The 20,019-nt window shown below is 37.1% G+C and overlaps 1 protein-coding gene across 1 annotated transcript in view; it reads right to left on the bottom strand.

The window, feature by feature from the left end:
- Positions 1 to 1,888: 1,888 nt before the first annotated feature.
- LOC125276156 (erythroid membrane-associated protein-like) overlaps positions 1,889 to 20,019 on the bottom strand; it is a 49,825-nt gene continuing 31,694 nt past the window's right edge. Inside the window, exons 3-6 of the mRNA XM_048203658.1 lie at positions 11,902 to 11,970; positions 11,722 to 11,793; positions 4,801 to 4,827; positions 1,889 to 2,592 (exon numbers count right to left, since the gene is read on the bottom strand). Coding sequence (XP_048059615.1) covers positions 2,045 to 2,592; positions 4,801 to 4,827; positions 11,722 to 11,793; positions 11,902 to 11,970 — 716 coding nt within the window. The 3' untranslated portion in view covers positions 1,889 to 2,044. The remainder of the gene's footprint in view (positions 2,593 to 4,800; positions 4,828 to 11,721; positions 11,794 to 11,901; positions 11,971 to 20,019) is intronic.

Below are 20,019 nucleotides of genomic sequence, written 5' to 3'. Positions count from 1 at the left end.
AACAGAAAAATAAAAGCAAACATGAACAATCTACGAAAATTACAGGACAATTCAGCTGCATAATTTATTCATGCAGCAATGCATGATGGGAGCCATGGATGAGTTTTCATTGGTGGCTCCCATCATGCACTGCAACATGAAGCACTTTGTTTGATTGTCACCATTGTTGAGGATCATATGCTGATTCTTGATGTCTGTGTGTGTTAAAAAAAAACCCCTTCAGATTGTAAAAGCTCTGCTGGATCTCAAACGGTAACAGAGATTTACTATAAAGAAATAATATAACATCTATATCACCAGATAATGCTGGATATCACCAATGATTCTGACCATTTCACAGTGAGAAAACACAACCATTATGACTGTGCTTCCCCAAAGCATTGTAAACCTAAATTGATCAATTTCAGCTTACTACACTACAAACAGTTCAGATCATAGATTCTCTGACCATAACAAATGTGCTTTACAAACACAAAGTTGGAGCAGCCAGAGATAAATTAATGTTAATAAATAGAGTCAAGAGCCCAACTAAAGGAAATGCTTTTCACCATCATGGTGACTTCAAACTAAACTTTCATTCAAACATTAACATCTAAACATCTGTTCATTCTCAGTAAGAACTTTTGTTGATGTATGACAGAAATCAAATCAAACTGGTTAATAATAAGTGTAATAATGTTTAATGGCTGGAAGTCAATTGTAGTTGTTGTGTCTCTCTCTTTTTCTCTTGTTGTTTCTTCGGTGATTCTGCTTATTATCATCAGGTGTCTCCACTAATTGTCAATCATCACTCAATCATCAATCAATTATCTCATTAACTTTAACACTGCTTCAGTGTTACTTTTTAACACCCGGTAAGATGGACTCATATGTACACTTTGGGTGTTAATTTAACACTGGGCATTTTGCTTTATAAAAATGATCATTCTAGAAGAAATTCAGATGCATCTGAACTCTTCACATACAGATAATTTATAAACAAATACGATTTATTATGTGAATGCCTATTTATTTATTTATTCAGGCCATGATTTTTTTTTTTTTTTTTTTCCTGTTTTTCTTTAACTGGTTTATTTAAAGTAGCCTAATCAAGTTATTTCTTTATGCATATGTATTTTTGCATGTATCTGTTTATTTATTTTTGGAAATGCAATTTGTGGGAAATTATAGTTTAGAAAATAATTTCATCATTCATAAAGATGAAAATGGTGATATTGAATTGTGATGTATTTGTATTTGTATAACTGTAGTGTTGTATGTAGTCCCATGTTTCCAGAGGGTGGAGCTTTAATTTTCAAAGCTACAGGAAAATTAACTGGCACAGAAAGCATGTCCTCCACCCTCTGGAAACATGGGACCACAGTTATAGAAGTTACAAAAACGACGTCCAAAATAAGTCTAAATTTGATGTTGAAAAGACGTCCACAAACGACCACATTTGGACTATAAATAGCCCTTACACGGACGTCAATATTAGACGTGCAGAAGACGTCGAAAAAAGACGTCGTCTGGCGTTACAAAACAACCCCTTCAATGGACCGAATTTGGACGTCCAAAAATTACATGAACAAGACGTCACCCCGACGTCATATTGCGCAGTGGGTACAATACTTTTATATTATATTTAAAGTTTGGAACATCTTAATTTCTGCGTCTTCATTTCTGACTTGCTGTGCTTAAGCATTTGCAAATAAGATGAGAAAGATCCATGATTTTGGTATGGGGTAAACTTATATGAAAAGAAAATTTAAGCCTTTTAGAAACGTGTTAATTGACTGCATTTTGTGTGAAAATGACATGAATTGTTTTAATGGTATGGCCACAACAGATGAATGTTCTGCTAAATGTGTTTAGAGTTTTGAAAATGTGTCTACAGATTGGACAAAAGTATGTTAGCAGTTGAAAAAAAAAAAACTGTAAACAATCATATTTTTAGTTATAGCTTGAAATGAAAAATATAGCAAAACATGTTTTTAGATTTTTATGAATCGTATATGAATCATGATTTCAAAATATATATCATTGTGTATTTCATATTATAAATTCATTTATTGTATTTGACAGGTGTGATGATCAGTGGGCTTGAGTTTTTACCTCCATAGTTTAAGGATGGGTTAAAATATGGATAGAGTTTCCCAGTGAAAGACTGACCAGTGAAAGAGTAGATATGAGAGCTGGACTCCACATCATAAAAGGAGACCAGACCCTCCTCATAATCCACAAACACACCGACCCGCTGCGGCTTCACTCTCAGAGGCAGAGAGACAGGAGGACCAGCGAGAGCTTTATATTCATTCTCATTCCTCAGCCACACAGTCCAGAATCCATTAGTGGGAGTCAGTATGATATCTCCCTTCCTGTTAATGGATTCTCTGGCCACTCCTAAAGTCCAGGCAGTCTTTCCCTTCACCTGCACCTCAAAATAAAATCTCCCTGAGGAGAATCCCTCCTTTCCCAGGACACTTACACTGTTATTAAATCTCTCTGGATTGTCTGGGACTTCCTGTCTAATGTCTCCATCTCTCACTTGTTTTCCATCATCAGACAGGATGAGTTCAGGATGAGCTGTATCAGGATCCAGAGTCACATTCACTGAGAAAACACAGAATATGAATCACAAATTCACAAAACAGACATTTTGTTTTTAATATTTATTCCATCCCTGGTTTAAAAAAAAAAAAAAAAAAAGCATTCTAGTATACTTGCAGGCAGACTAATTATCAGTATACTTCAAGTGTGTTAAAGATTAGTTTACTTGAAGTGTGCCATTTTGAAACAACTAATTTTGTACTAAGTATATTTTAGTTGTAATTAAATCATTACTGCATTAATTATTAAAGCATAACTTTAAGTATATTTAGTGTACTTTTGTGTGCTAAATTGAAACAACTTCAAGTATATTTAGTACACTTTAAGTATATGCCTGTGTAGGGACTAATTACATGCTTGATTAGTGATATTAAGTGTACTTAATTTGTGTTATAAGTATACTTTGTATGTGATTTAAGTAAATTACAAATTAATTATGAGTGTCCTCCGAACACACAAGCAATATACTATGAACATATTATTTTACAGGTAATAGTGTACTGTATGCTCAGTACCTTTAACTTATTCCAAATACTAAAAATTACTTTGTAGTCAATAACAATATACTTTATTACTTATCTGTACTTTGTACAATATATAGTCAACATTTGAAGTGGATCAAAACCTTTCATCAAAATTGTCCTAAAACCTTCTTCTTATGAACTTGTTGACTACTGTACTTTGCATTATATAATCTTACTCAGTACCATTTAATGAATTACTTGGGAGACATTTCCCCAATGTTGAACACATTTGTTTTCAAGGCCATTATAAAAACATAATGAGACATATTTCATTAACAAGTCCAATGGTTGGTTTTTATTTAAACTTCACATGGTTTCAGCAAAACCTACGATGTTTTCATTAAAGAACACTGATTGAAAAAATATATACATTGTTGGACCAATGGCCATACTGACCCTCTACACACAAACACAAATGACACATTATATTCCATTTTCAGATGAGCTTCTCATTATTGTGTCAGAAACTCATGAAGAACAGCATCAGTGTTTTGAAATCGGCCATCACTAAATAAGTCGTTATTTTGTTTGTTTTTTTGGCACACCAAAAATATTCTCATTGCTTTATAATATTAATATTGAACCACTGTACTAACATGAACTAATTGAAATATGTGTTTAGTATATTAATGGATCTTGACAGAGGAAATGTCATTGCTGGCTATGGAGGCCTCACTAAGTCGTCGGATTTCAACCAAAATATCTTAATTTGTGTTCCCAAGATCAACAAAGGTCTTACAGGTGTGGAACGGCAAGAGGGTGAGTAATAAATGACATTATTTTCATTTTGGGGTGAACTAACCCTTTAAGTTAAATAGGGAAGGCGTAGGATGTAGTGTAAGCTTTTTGAACTTCAAGAGTTTTATACTTTCTTTGTATGTTGAATACAGAAGGTGGTCTGGCTGAAGCTGGATATTTTATTTCATAACTTGTTAAATATTGATTTTTTTTTTTTTTTTTTTTTTACACAAACATTTTTTCGCTTCAGAAGGTCTTTAATATAGATTTGTGTGTACAATTGTAACGATTCTTTTCTGCCAGTGTAAACTTATTAAACATATTTACACATATTTGCAAATTGTAAGCTACACTGCATATATTAAAAAAGATGGCTTTTAATGCATTAGTCATACATTTTAACACTTTATGAAAGAAATAAGCACAAGTAATGAAATTAATTCCAAGCATGAATCAGTAAACTTAAAAATTATACTCAAATTTAACTTTAATACTCTACAACTTCCGGTTATTAAATAATAATGTGTGCCGGTTATTTTTTAAATATCATTTCAGTGCATTGTTACAATGACTATTTTGAGCATACAGTTTAAAATATACCTAAAATATATTTTAAAGTAATGTTCAAATAAGTATACTTTTTCAAATAAAAATAAAAAAATACACAGAACGTTTCTAAAATATATATTTTTAGAAAATATTCTCGATTACAATTATTTTTAAGTATGTTAAAAGTATTGTGAAAATAGTTAAAAGAATGATGTGAATATACTTTTTATATATTTAAAGATTTTTATAGTATATTTGCAAAGTACTATTTAAAAGAGCATATATTTGAAATAAAATAAAGTATACTTTTTTCACCAGGGCAGTGTTTAATCACTGTAGGTCAGTAATGAAGCTGTGAGTATATGAATGTAATCTAGTGTAGTTCAGACACACACTGTACCTGCATAATGCTGCATCCTCTTTGGCTCTGTAGACACATGACAATAAAACATCATCAGATCTTTGTTTGTGTGGAATTATTGACAAGCTTTAAGGTTATATTTAAGAATTCTGTACAACATGTTTTATCTGATCGATGTACAGTGCATGTCCCAGAATTCTAGGGCCCCCAAGCAAACCCACACAGCAAAAGGACTCCGTGGCGGATCCACCGCGGAGGTATCGCGCAGAGGTGGAAAGTCCAGGGCTCAGAAAGTAAAAGTCCTGCCATATTTTTTTTTCCACCCGCTGAAACAGTGTTAAAGTTAATGAGATAAATAAGTGATTAATTGAGTGATGATTGAGCATTATTGAAGACACCTGATGATAACAAGCAGAATCACCAAAGGAGAAAATCACAATTTTTAAGATACCATCGTGGAGATAAGGGTTTGCTTTAGTTGGGCTCTTGTCTTGACCCTTCACTTTTTAATATTAAATTTTGTTTGGGCTGTTTTAACTGAGTTATAACAGCCAGACAAGCAGAAAGAAAAGGTGATCAGGTTTTGTTGGTTATGTCTTCACATGCTTATTACTTGGTCTGAAACACTGAACTCATTTGGAGCTTTATCTCTGAGTTAGATTCACATTATTGATTACAGCAGCACTGTGATTCTTTTTTTTTTTTCAAAATAATAGACACACAGATATCAAGAATCAGCCTGTGAATCTCAACAGTGGTGACCATCAAAAAGCATGTTGCAGTGCATTCTGGGAGCCACCAATCAAAATTCATCCATGGCTCCCATCATGCATTGCTGCATGAATAAATTATGAGCTGAATTGTCTTAGTAATTTCCTTTATTCTCATATTTTATTTTGTTCCGTTTATGCGACTTTTTAGTAGCTTGTTTTCTAATGTTCAAAGTTGATCTGTTTATCAGAATATGTTGCTTGTCACCGTCGTTGAGATTCACAGGCTGATTCTTGATGTCTGTGTGTGCCTAAGAGAAAGACTTTTTTTTTTTTGAAGAGAACAACTTTTATGAAATCCCTCAGATTATATTGATAAAGCTGATCTTGTGCTGTAGAATCACAGTTCTGCTGTAATCAATAGTGTGAATCTAACTCAGAGATTGGGCTCTAGATGAGTTCAGATATTCAGACCAAATAATGATCATGTGAAAACATAACCAACACCACCTGATTATCTTTTCTCTTTGCTTGTCTGGCTGTCATAACTCAGTTAAAACAGCCCAAACAAAACTTAATATTAAAAAGTGAAGGGTCAAGAGCCCAACTAAAGCAAACCCTCATCTCCACGATGGTATCTTAAAAATTGTGATTTTCTCCTTTGGTGATTCTGCTTGTTATCATCAGGTGTCTTCAATAATGGTCAATCATCACTCAATTAATCACTTATTTACCTCATTAACTTTAACACCGCTTCAGCGGGTGGAAAAAAAATATGGCAGGACTTTTACTTTCTGAGCCCTGGACTTTTCATCTCTGCCGCGAACGGACCCGTATCGGAGTCCACTTGCTCGCAGTGACGGATCCGCAACGAAGGCGGATCACGGACCCGCCTTGGCTCCGCGCTGCATCCGCTCCGCATCCGCGATTAAAACCTTACCTCCGCGGCGGGTCCGTTTGGGACCCGCAAATTGATACAACCGTTACAGTAAAGGCGCGTGCGCGTCCGCGGATCCGACATGGGTCCGCTCAAGATCCGCTGATTGACAGTAGAATTTATGGCGTCGCCCGGATGCGGACCTGATCCTCTGGGCGGCGCCAAAACGGATGTGACAGTCACGCGGATTTGGCGACTTGAATGCGGATCCGCCTAGGAGTCCCTTGCTGTGTGGGAAACTTTGCATTCATAAAAACACCAAAATGACCCCTAACCCCTTAATCTATTTTTTTCAGAGCAGTTTCATGGTCAACAAACAACTGTGAGTTAAAACGTTCAGTAATACAATAATAAAAAATAAAAAAAAGTGTAAGACTTGATTTTCCTGCTCAGACAAAAACTGAGATCCTGCAATAAAGCAATAAAACTCATCTGGAGTGAAGATCTTAAAGGAATAGCCTAGGACAATGCCTTGCCTTCACAACATCTACAGGATGTTTTAGTACATTAATGGATCTTGAGAGAGAAAATGTCATTGCTGGCTATGCAGGCCTCACAGAGTCATCAGACTTCAACTAAAATATCATAATGTGTGTTCCGAAGATTAACGAAGGTCTTATGGGTGGGGAACGGCATGTAGGGTGAGTAATAAATTACAGAATTTTCATTTTTGGGTGAACTAACCCTTTAAGACCAAATGCACAGATCAGGAGCTGATACCACTCTCACATCCTATTCTGAAGTTGTGATTACGAGCTCATCACATTTAAATTTTGACTTGAGAGGGCATTCATGTCCAAGTTTTTAATACAAGAAACTAGTATTTATGGTAATTCCGACAGCACATGAAGGAGGCATAATACACTGAGAATCATTTAATTACTTTCCCAGCTGATTATGTTCACTGAAGACATAACTGAATGTGTTTAACCAGATCAACTCTGCCTCAAACACCATATCAGCTTTCTTTAGGTTGTTTTCTTCAAAATGAGACTATTTTCCCTTGTCTGTGTGCATGCATGGCCAAACGAGACTGTAATGTGATGCAGCCAAAAGCTTTTATTACCCTTTTCAATGATCTTTGTTAACCGTGATTGTTAATGACATCGTCACGCTGTTATGAAACAGAAGGATGCAACACAGGTAAAGTATAAACAATTTTATACTTTATTTGTTTATTTGCAATATGGCAACAGCGATGAAAGCGGGTAAGTGACTGACGTTTTGAGAGTTCATGGATGGACCACCAGATGAATAATAGTGTAATGATTAACATTGAATGGACGCTGTGTGACGTCATCCATGGCGACAAACATGGAAGGAGTGACATGCTGGGTGAGCACACCTGTGGACAATACATCAATTTGGGATGGTTTTAAAAAGGGGGGAGGAAGAATAAGGGGGCCTTTTCTGATAATGAATTGTTGAAGACACGTTAAGCTGTATTGGAGCCTGCAGGGTCCGCAGGGGAAAAAGGGGGTCGTTTTGTGGCATTTGTGGCTGGCTAGCACCACCGGCGCCGAAGAAAACCGGGGTACCACTTATTGGCTCGGAGGCAGATAGTGGGTAACATCTAGTCAGAGAGGATGGACGCTGGCAGGCTTCATCCTGAGAACACTTCCTCTGATAGTTCCGCGGAGGGGAAGTTTGTGTCTTCGCAGTGACGGCGGGGTGTCGTCGGACACGGACAGGGAAGTCCGAAACTGTTTTATTCATTTATCTGTTTGTGTATTGTCTTTGTGCTCAGCCGCGTGTGCTGTTGTCCCTTTAAATGCTGTGTACTGATTGTTTGTACTGGTTATCATGTAGAGAACAAGGGATTTATGCTGAGAGGTTTCTAATGAAGTGTGCTGTGTATATGATATCTTCCACTATTTATTGTTTGCTGTGAGGTTTGAACGTGTATTGGATTTCCTTTTTAGAGTGTGTGCACTGTAGACTGGAATGAACCCAGCCAGCAGAGCCATGTGGGGCCCAAATGGGTTTGACCTGGGCTATCTAACTGGGACCCAGCCAGTTTTGCACCCAGTTTCCATGTAGGCCCCACATGGATTTGCCCAGATGAAATGAACACTGCTCAGTGTGCACACTACAGGCTGTTTAATGTAACACTTAATCAGTGTTGGAGGTAATGAGATAATTAAGTGATTGAATAATGATTTTGTATTAGTGAAGAACACCTGCTGTTAACAAGCATAATCACTGAAGGAAAGAGAAACACAAGAACTACTTCCAGCCACAGCCTTGGATGAAATCAACTGAAGATAAAATACATTACATCTCTCCAGATCTGATTAAACAACTCCACAAACAACATTAGCTTCACTTATTACTTACCAGACTGACTTTATTTCTGTCAGACATCTACAGAAGTTCGTATTAAGAATTAAGAAGAGGCTTAGATGTTGATTACTTATTTGAAAGTAATAGTTTGATTTGATGTTACCATTGTGGCGATCAGTGTGTGCTTTAGTCAGGGTCTTGACTTTTTAACATTAGCTTTTCTCTTGACAGCTGTGTCTGTTTGTTATGGTGAGAACAGCAAGAGAAAATATAATCAGATGCTGTAAGCTGATTGATGATAAGAATATAATCATCATATATTGGCTTAACTCATTAATATTATGTGGGAGGTTTATACGGGTAGTACGTTATTAATACTTTTTTATTGCTATGAATCTACAGTAAGCGAAGAATAGAATTTAATCAGAACATCGAATGATTTATAACACACCATTTAAATATTTTGGGCTCTTGTGAGTTTTACTCGCACACAGACATCAAGAATCAGCATATGAATCTCAACAATGGTGACATGCTTCAATTGTACAATGCATTCTGGGGTCCATGGATGAGTTTTGCATGATGCACCCAGAATGCATTGTGGCATGAAGCATGTCACCATTGTTGAGATTCATACGCTGATTGTAGATGTCTGTGTGTGAAAAAGTTTTGCCAGAGTTTAAAGTGTTTAGTGCACAATGCTTTTTAAAAAAAATTTCAGCTTTTCTGACTAAAACAGTTTTATCATTGTATTTCTAGTCAACACAAACTTAACATTTCATAGTTTTTGTTGTTTCTCTGTCCTTCAGTGATTCTGCTCATTATCACCTAATTATCTCATTAACTCCAAGACCAATTCAGTGTTACATTTAACAGCCTGTAGTGTTCACACTGAGTAGTGTTCATTTCATCTGGGCTAAACCATGTGCTAAACAAGGGTGTGCTGGTTGGGAGGCGTCCGACCAGTGGGACTGTGACAGTTAAGGGGTTAATCAGATCTTGAGAGATGTAATGTTTTATCTTCAGTTGATTTCATCCAAGGCTGTGGCTGGAAGTAGTTCTTGTGTTTCTCTTTCCTTCAGTGATTATGCTTGTTAACAGCAGGTGTTCTTCACTAATACAAAATCATTATTCAATCACTTAATTATCTCATTACCTCCAACACTGATTAAGTGTTACATTAAACAGCCTGTAGTGTGCACACTAAGCAGTGTTCATTTCATCTGGGCAAATCCATGTGGGGCCTACATGGAAACTGGGTGCAAAACTGGCTGGGTCCCAGTTAGATAGCCCAGGTCAAACCCATTTGGGCCCCACATGGCTCTGCTGGCTGGGAAATAACCAGTGTGTGTAATCAGGATACCAAAAATGTGACGATGCCACAAGGCTGCTATTATTGTTAATAAAATGTATATTCTTTTTTGACAATTCGGCTCGTCAGTGTGCATTAAGTGCTCCCCCGGACCTTACCGGGTTAATGTTAAAGGTGGTGGCAGCGTAAGTACAAGCCAATGACAAGAAAGCTCACCAGCGTCCCCTAGTGGTGGCTGGGTTTATTACAATAGTATTATCTATTGCAGGTTTGAAACTGGAGATGGATGCAGAGGATTGTAGACAAAAGAGGAGCTCAAGTTCTCCCTTTCCAAAGTTGAGGAGGTGGGGCCACTGAGCGCAGTTTGAACGTGGCACCCTGCAGGACGAGCAGTTGAGTTACAGTTTTAGGCTAGTTAGAGAGATTGGACTTTTTTTTTTTTTTTTCTCGAATTATTGGATTTGAACTTATTGGAACAATTTGTCTTTGCACAATGGCTTCAAGAGAGGTGTTTTTTTGTTGTTGTTTTTTTTGGTGTGAAGTCGATCTTGGAGAAGCTTGATCATCTGAGTGACTGAATCTTGCAGCCACACTAGCTTTGACGTGGTCAGAAAAACTGCTTTACAATGTGGGAGAAGATCCTGATTTTGAGAACTGTGAGGGAGGTGATTTTTTCCTAACTCATCCGTTTAAATTATATTATTAAGCCTTAATGTAAAAGTAAAGCCTTAAATCACAAACTAAACACACATTCTCACATTCTTCAGGTCCGGAGGAGCAAAGTAACTCAAAGTGTCAAGGGTCAAGAGCCCATCTAAAGCAAACCCTCCAAAAGCAAAATCTCCACGATGGTGGCTTAAAAATTGTGATTTTCTCCTTTGTTGATTCTGCTTGTTATCATGAGGTGTCTTCAATAATGGTCAATCATCACTCAATTAATCACTTAATTAACTCATTAACTTTAACACCGCTTCAGTGTTCATTTAACACTCGTATTTTAACACTTTAACACTCTTGAGTATGGTCTCACATGTACTCCCAGGAGAGTTAATTTAACTCTGCAGTTTTTGCTGTGTGCAATATTCTACCACTGTGTTCAAATTTAGAGAGTTTTCTGAGACCATTTTTATCCATTTACTCCAATGAATATGAGTAGGGTACTCTTTTAAATTCGGGTATGCCCAACTCTTTAAGAAATCAAAAATGGAAATGGCAAAAGTACACTTAGAAACACCAAATGCCTCCTTTCAGTTAAATCTCAATAACTTTTGTTTAGAAGGAGATAAAGTAGTTTCTTTTTTTCCCTTTTTACTGCCACCTAGTGGCCAAAGACAGACCAAATGGGTCCTAAATTACAGACTCTCAAATAAAAAAATAAAAAAAAATCTATAAAAAAAATCTAACTAAAACTATAAAATTTAAAATTTAAATTTAGAGGATTTTCTGTAAAATGAGACAATTTTTATCAATTTAGTCCAATATGTGTGGGTAGGGCACTCTTTTAAATTCAGATGTGCCTCTAAAAATTTCAAAATAAGAAAAAATTCCCAAGACAGACATTTTGTCATATTTTTCCATGTATTTGTCAGTTTAAACTCTTTCTTCATGGCTGATGAAAAGACAAGTAAGTAAAGGACAAACTAGAAGCCATTTAGAAAAATTAAAGTCAGAACAGAAGACTGTGGTATTTTTAAATGCTCAAATAAAAGCCAACTCACCAACATGAAGTAGAAGCTGTTCTTTAACTCTGGTGTAGTTGGTTCTAAGTTCCTCTTGTTCTCTCATCATAACTTGAAGAAAATGGGGGAAAAGTTACTCACAGGTCAGTTCAGTGAACACTCAACACTGGTAATGAAACATGTCTGTGCTCTACTGTTTATGAAATATAGTTTTCTCACCTGTACTGTTGATCACTTGAGCTGCAAGTTGTTCATTCAGCGATTCAAAATCGGCAAGCTTATTATTATCTGATTAAGACAAAAGCAACAGTAGAAAAGTATAATGCAGGGTGCTGGAAGGGCCGGCAACTGTGGCGTTTTGATAGATACCCCCAATTCATCAGTTCAGTTCTGACGTGGCGTCACATATGACCGACTGAAAGGGAACATCTTGGTTACATATGTAAATCCTCATTCCCTGAAGGAGGGAATGGAGATGTTATGTCCTGTTACATCCCAGGGTGTTTTAATATCATTTGTTGTGAGAAAGTGCTTGTGTGGCCTGTGTTGTGCTCTCTCTTTCTCTCCCTCACACTCTCACTCAGGCTAATTACCATCATCTGCAACTCATTGTGAGCATGAGTCTGAGCAAAGAATATACACTAACAAGAAGCAACAGTCAATAGAATGTTCCATTGAAACACCGGCGCCCAGCAGCGGCCTGCGTTTCCACCATTTTGGGGTGAACGCGAGTTGGGAGTCCACTAGTTTCTGTGGCAATATCAGCTGCTTTGTAAAAAAAAAAAAGTACATTAAAGCTGAAATCCAACCTGAATGATGACAACACAGAATAAAATATTATCACTAGAGATCATCAAATCCTTTTAACAGTTTATTTTACACACTTTGTGTTTAAGTCTTCCACTTTTTTTTTACAAAACCTTTGCTCTCTAGAAACCCAGTCAGTTTGGGTTAAAAATTTTCAAAAGGCTTATAAACACTGAATTATTACCAACATATGAAATTAAATTAAATTAAGGACATGCTTTAGAAAAACTAGGAATGTTGGACAATAAACATGAATTTTTGAACATGAAAGAGCTTTGATTTTGCAGTGTTCTCTAATGTCCATTGAAGCATGGATACTTTTGCTTCAATGGACATTAGAGAACACCGCAAAATCAAAGCAAAAGTATCCAAAAGTGTGAATTATGCACTAACAGACACAGCAATGCACCACAAATTAAGATTATTATGTTTGTAGCGTGATCCATTAAAACATACAATACAGCTTAATTCAGTTCAGCCCTAGATATTATATAGATATAGTGTATGAATCTCAACAATGGTGACATGCTTCATGCCGCAATGCATGCTGGGAATCATGAGTTGTATACTATGGTGGCTTCCAGCATGCATTGCAGCATGAAGTATGTCACCACTGTTGAGATACATATGCTGCTTTTTGATGTGTGTGTGCCGAATGTTTTAAGAATTTTAACTTTAACTTTTTCTAGTGAACACTGTTACAAAGAGCACAAACTCACACAAAAAGCCCAGAGTCAAACTGCCCAAGCCCAACTAAAGGAACCACTGACCACTACAATGGTGACTAAACATTTTCAATAAAACATCAACATCTAAACCTGTTAATTCTCAAAAAGAACTTCTGCTGAGATCTTGAGAGATTTAATGTCTTCTTTTATCTTCAGTTGATTTCAGGCTGTGTGGCTTTGAGTCAGTTGTGTTTCATCTTCTGAGAGTGGAAGCATGATGTTGAACCAACATCACATTGTAACCCTGATTCAATGCCATTACCATTGATTTATTGTTGAAATTTAACATTGATTTAACATTAATTGAGGGTGCAAAAATGACATTGAATCAATGTTAATGTGTCAACGGTAACGACATTGAATGTTATTTCGATCATTGATGCTATCTGGGCTAACCTTGATGCCTCTATTTTATCAAACTACCGACCGATTTCTGTATTGTCTTTCCTATCTAAACTACAGGAAAAGATTGTACTTAATACTAACTTCAGTCTTATATAGATGACAATCATATTCATGAGATCTTTCAATCGGGCTTCAAAGCGCTACATCAGGGATGGACAACTCCGGTCCTGGAGGGCCGGTGTCCAGCAGAGTTTAGCTCCAACCCTAATCAAACACCAGCTAATCAAGGTCTTTAGGATTAGTAATCCTAAAGACCTTGATTAGCTGGTGTTTGATTAGGGTTGGAGCTAAACTCTGCTGGACACCGGCCCTCCAGGACCGGAGTTGTCCATCCCTGGTGTAGATGTTTGATCAGATCTTCAGAGATTTAATGTCTTTTATCTTCAGTTGATTTCATCGAAGGCTGTGGCTGAAGTTGTAGTTCTTGTTGTTTCTCTGTCCTTCGGTGATTCTGCTCATTATCACCTAATTATCTCATTAACTCCAGCATGTTTCTGTGTTTCATTTAACACCCTGTAGTGTGCACACTGAGCAGTGATCAGTTCATTTCAGGCTAAACATAAGTTTTATGTAATTGAAATACATATAAAATTTCCATCCATTTGGATTACATAGTTTTTACATAAACAAACTAATAAACTTAATGTGATTCATATTTGTAAGTCATATGTAAATGAAATAGGTAAGATTTATCTAATAGTATGCCCGCTATATAACACTGCTAGTGTTCATGTGTTTACGTACTACTGAGTTTTAGTACCATTGAAGCAGTGTCAGAGTTAATGAGATAATTAAGTGATAAATTGAGTGATGATTGACCATTATTGAAGACACCTGATGATAACAAGCAGAATCACCAAAGGAGAAAATCACAATTTTTAAGTTACCATCGTGGAGATGAGGGTTTGCTTTAGTTGGGCTCTTGACCCTTGACTTTTTCTTAATAGATTTTGTTTGGGCTGTTGTCACAGCTAGTCAAGCAAAGAGAAAAGATGATCAGGTGGTGTTGGTTATGTTTTCACATAATCATTATTTGTGTGAATGACTGAACAAATTTAGAGCTCAATCTCTGAGATAAATTTACATGATTGATTGAAGCAGCACTGTGATTCAATATAATCCAAAGTTATTCTCAAAAGTTGTTCTGAAAAAAAAAAAAAAAATCTTTCTTTTAGCCTCACACAGACATCAAGAATCAGCCTGTGAATCTCAATGACGGTGACAAGCAACATATTCTGATCAACAGATCAACTCTGAACATTAGAAAACAAACTACTAAAAAGTCACATAAAAACAGAAAAAAATAGTGACAATAAAGGAAATTACTAAGACAATTAAGCTCATAATGTATTCATGCAGCAATGCATGATGGGAGCCATGGATGAATTTTGATTGGTGGCTCCCAGAATGCACTGCAACATGCTTTTTGATGGCCACCACTGTTGAGATTCACAGGCTGATTCTTGATGTCTGTGTCTCTAAATACATTACCTTTTTTTTTATCAGAACTTTTGAGAGATTTTTCAGATTATGTTGTTGTATAAAGCTGATCTTCTGCTGCAGAATCACAGTGCTGCTGTAATCAATAATGTAAATCTAACTCAGAGATTGAGCTCTAAATGAGTTCAGTGATTCTGATCAAATAACGATTATGTGAAAACTTAACCAACACCACCTGATCATTTTTTTCTGTTTGTTTGACTAACTGTTACAACAGCACAAACAAAATCTAATATGATATAGTCAAGGGTCAAGAGCCCAACTAAAGCAAACCCTCATCTCCACGATGGTGGCTTAAAAATTGTGATTTTCTCCTTTGGTGATTCTGCTTGTTATCATCAGGTGTCTTCAATAATGGTCAATCATCACTCAGTTAATCACTTAATTATCTCATTAACTCTGACACTGCTTCAGTGGTACTTTAACTCAGTAGTACGTAAACACATGAACACTAAGCAGTGTTATATAGCCTGGGCATACTATTAGATAAATCTTACCTATTTCATTTACATATGACTTACAAATATGAATCACATTAAGTTTATTAGTTTGTTTATGTAAAAACTATGTAATCCAAATGGATGGAAATTTTATATGTAATTCAATTACATAAAACTTATGTTTAGCCTGAAATATTTTTTTGAGTGTGGGGCCTCCATGGAAACCGTGGACAAAAATGTCTGGGCCCCAGTTAGGCTGCCCAGGTGACACCCATCTGGGCCCCACCATGCTGTGTTGGCTGGGTTAGTGGTCCAGGAACGCCATCTCTGGCTAAACCTGGCAGATATGCACAAGCCTAACAAGGTTTGGTACTTCTATGCCTCTATCTCCGAGGCCGGCCTTTTTGGCGACGCAGTTGAGAAGTTTGCCCCGCAGTTCTTAGCTGCACAAAAGCAGATGGAGGGTATAAAGCACATCCTGCCCTGGCGATCAGCTGCTGCCTCCACCCAGTCACTGGCTGAAGCAACTCTGCCTGCTTGTCGCAGAGGCAGCATATCTTTGGTGCGTAATATCGTCGCCCCTGTCTTATGAGTGGAGAACACAGTCCTACTGGTGAAGGTTGCAATCATGCCGGTCCCTCCAGACGATATGTAATCAGGTTTTTACAGCCCTTACTTCACTGTACACAAGAAAGGCAGTGGTTTAAGACAAATCGTGGACCTGCAAGTTTTGAAACGGTCCTTGCACAAGCTTCCCTTCAAATTGTTGATGCAGAAACGTGTTTTCGAATGCATCCATCCCCAAGATTGGTTTGAAGCGATCAACCTGAATATACAACCTGACTTTCATGTCTCAATTCTTCCTCGTCACAGAATGTTCCAGAATCAAACATATCAGTACATGGTCCTCCCCTTTAGGCTGTCCCTGTTGCCTCGTGTCTTTATAAAAGTTGGAGAGGCTGCCATTGCCACACAGAGCAGGTGTGCGAACACAGGGACATGGTGCTCCGTAACATCAGCTAGTTGGAAGTTTGGTTCAACCTGGACAAGAGCAAAATCTCCCCTGTGCATAGGATCTCTTATCTCGGTATGGAGCTGGACTCGGTCAGCCAGACGGTCATATTACTATGAGAAATACATTAGAGGGGAACGTAATCGGTGACAGCCCACTGAGCAAATTAGGTCCAGAAGACGTCTTTTTGAGGTCTTGTCTCAGGTTGAAAAGACGTCCACTGAGGGGCCAGAATGAAAGTTTTTATGACGTCTTTTTTTTGACGTCTTCTGAACATCCGATATAGACGAACACACAGAATCCTTCCAAGGAGAAAATCACAATTTTTAAGCAACCATCGTGGAGATGAGTGTTTGCTTTAGTTGGGCTCTTGACCCTTGACTTTTTATATTAGAGTTTGTTTGGGCAGTTAACTGAGTCATAACAGCCAGACAAGCAAAGAGAAAAGATGATCAGATGTTGGTTATGTTTTTATATAATCATTATTTGATCTGAATCACTGAACTCATTTAGAGCTCAATCTCTGAGTTAGATTTACATTATTGATCACAGCAGCACTGTGATTCTACAGCACAAGATCGGCTTTATCAATATAATATAAAGGATTTCACATAAGGTGTTCTGATTTAAAAAAAAAATCTTTCTTTTAGGCACACACAGACATCAAGAATCAGCCTGTGAATCTCAATGACGGTGACAAAGGAAAGGAAATTACTAAGACAATTAAGCTCATAATTTATTCATGAAGCAATGCATGATGGGAGCCATGTGTGAATTTTGATTGGTGGCTCCCAGAATGCACTGCAACATGCTTTTTGATGGTCACCACTGTTGAGATTCACAGGATGATCCTTGATGTCTGTGTGTGCCTAAAAAAAAAAAAAAAAAAAAACGTTTTTCTTATTTGTTCAGCACGTCTTTTCTGAATTTTTTTTAATCATATTGTAAAAGCAGATCCTCTGCTGTAGAATCACAGTGCTGCTGTAATCAATAACTGTAAATCCAACTCAGAGATTGTGCTCTAAATGAGTTCAGGGATTCAGGTATAATAATGATTATGTGAAAACATAACCACCACCTGATAATCGTTTTTCTTTGATTGACTAGCTGTTACAACAGCCCAAACAAAATCTAACATAAAAAGTCAAGGGTCAAGAGCCCAACTAAAGCAAACACTCATCTCCACGATGGTTGCTTAAAAATTGTGATTTTCTCCTTGGAAGGATTCTGTGTGTTCGTCTATATCGGATGTTCAGAAGACGTCAAAAAAAGACGTCATAAAAACTTTCATTCTGGCCCCTCAGTGGACGTCTTTTCAACCTGAGACAAGACCTCAAAAAGACGTCTTCTGGACCTAATTTGCTCAGTGGGAGGTTATGCTAAACAAACAAAGGAAAAATGAATTGTTGAATTATTTGAATTATTTTTAACCATGTCAAAGAATTATTTCACCTGTCGCCGAATACGTTTCCCTCACCTCCGTGAAGTTGGCACCCCATAAAGCTAAATAATCCCCAAAACTATGCCATTCGTTTGTGCTACGTTTGTGCTGATTTGTGCCGCAAAAATGAACGTTTGTGCTGGTTTGGTGTTTGAGATATTAAGCATTATTTTTTTGGTCGCGTGACGTCATTCTCCACCCCATGTCGTTCAAATCGCTTCAAACCGGTGCCATTCGTTTGTGCTCGATTTGTGCTGGTTTGTGCCATTAAAACAAACACTGTAACTGTTTTCCTTCCACAGATATAACAAATATAATTCGGGAGCTGTGACGTCATTCTCCACCCCACTTCGTCTAAATCGCACGAAACTGGTGTCGTTCGTTTGTGCTCGATTTGTGCTGGTTTGTGCCGTTAAAACAAACACTGTAACTGTTTTCCTTCCACAGATATAACAAATATAATTCGGGAGCTGTGACGTCATTCTCCACCCCACTTCGTCTAAATCGCACGAAACTGGTGTCGTTCGTTTGTGCTCGATTTGTGCTTGTTTGTGCCGTTAAAACAAACACTGTAACTGTTCTCCTTCCACAGATATAACAAATATAATTCGGGAGCTGTGACGTCATTCTCCACCCCACTTCGTCTAAATCGCACGAAACTGGTGTCGTTCGTTTGTGCTCGATTTGTGCTTGTTTGTGCCGTTAAAACAAACACTGTAACTGTTCTCCTTCCACAGATATAACAAATATAATTCGGGAGCTGTGACGTCATTCTCCACCCCACTTCGTCTAAATCGCACGAAACTGGTGTCGTTCGTTTGTGCTCGATTTGTGCTTGTTTGTGCCGTTAAAACAAACACTGTAACTGTTCTCCTTCCACAGATATAACAAATATAATTCGGGAGCTGTGACGTCATTCTCCACCCCACTTCATCTAAATCGCACGAAACTGGTGTCGTTCGTTTGTGCTCGATTTGTGCTGGTTTGTGCCGTTAAAACAAACACCGTATCTAAGACCTCTTCTTAAATAGAACGAAAAAATGTTTTATGTTATGTAGCCTAACTCTCCACACCCCATGGCATCCAAATTGCTCCAACCCGGTAGCCTATTGTTCGTTTGTGCTCGATTTGTGCCGGTTTATGCCGTTAAAAGAATCCCTAAATGATGACTTTTTGACTTAAAAATAAAAAAATAAAATAAAAACCAAATCATTTCCACCCCATGTCTTCTTAAATCGTTACAAAATGGTGCTGTTCGTTTGTGCTCAGTTTTTGCCTTAAAAAAAAAAAAAAAGCAACAATGACATAATATTAAATACGAAAAATGTTTTTACATTCAGTTTGCTTAAAACCGGTGCCCCCCACATGCTCCAAATTCGCTCAAAATTGTTTGTGCCGGTAAAAAGTTTCGTTTGTGCTGCTTTGCTTTTTAAAATATAAAAAAAAAAAATGTATAGGTCATTTTCAGGTCACTCAGCCCCCTCACATGCTCCAAATTTGGCCAAAATAGTCTCATTTGTTTGTGCTGGTTTGTGCAGGCGAAATTTTCGTTTGTGCTGCTTCGGTTTTTAAAATGTAAGACATTGAATTATAGGCATGAACTCACTAGCCTGAATGAAGAATCAGAAAAGCTTAATAGCCTAAATAACCTATTTTAGTAGTAAAAGGTTAAATAAATGTTTACTTTTAGCCTAATTTTACACTTGTAAAATATTTAGCCAAAAACGAAAAAAAGATTGAATAAAAACATCGGACTCTTTTCTCTCATAATATGTAAAAACAAACAAACAAACAAACAAAAACAAGAATAACAGTTTCATATTTCAAAGAAATACGGAGTCATCGATAGTACTCCCGGTACACAAATCATCAAACACAAATCAAACTCAGCATGTCTTGCATGTCCCATCACGCAGTTCATCTGATGTAGGCTACAGCTCTGCATATTAGTTACAATTTTTCTATTTGGTTGTTTCATATATTTCTTGCCACTGTAGCTGTCTC

This window comes from Megalobrama amblycephala, linkage group LG9 (genome assembly GCF_018812025.1).
Source record: "Megalobrama amblycephala isolate DHTTF-2021 linkage group LG9, ASM1881202v1, whole genome shotgun sequence".
Lineage (NCBI taxonomy): Eukaryota > Metazoa > Chordata > Actinopteri > Cypriniformes > Xenocyprididae > Megalobrama > Megalobrama amblycephala.
This window is presented reverse-complemented; position numbering and strand designations above follow the sequence as displayed.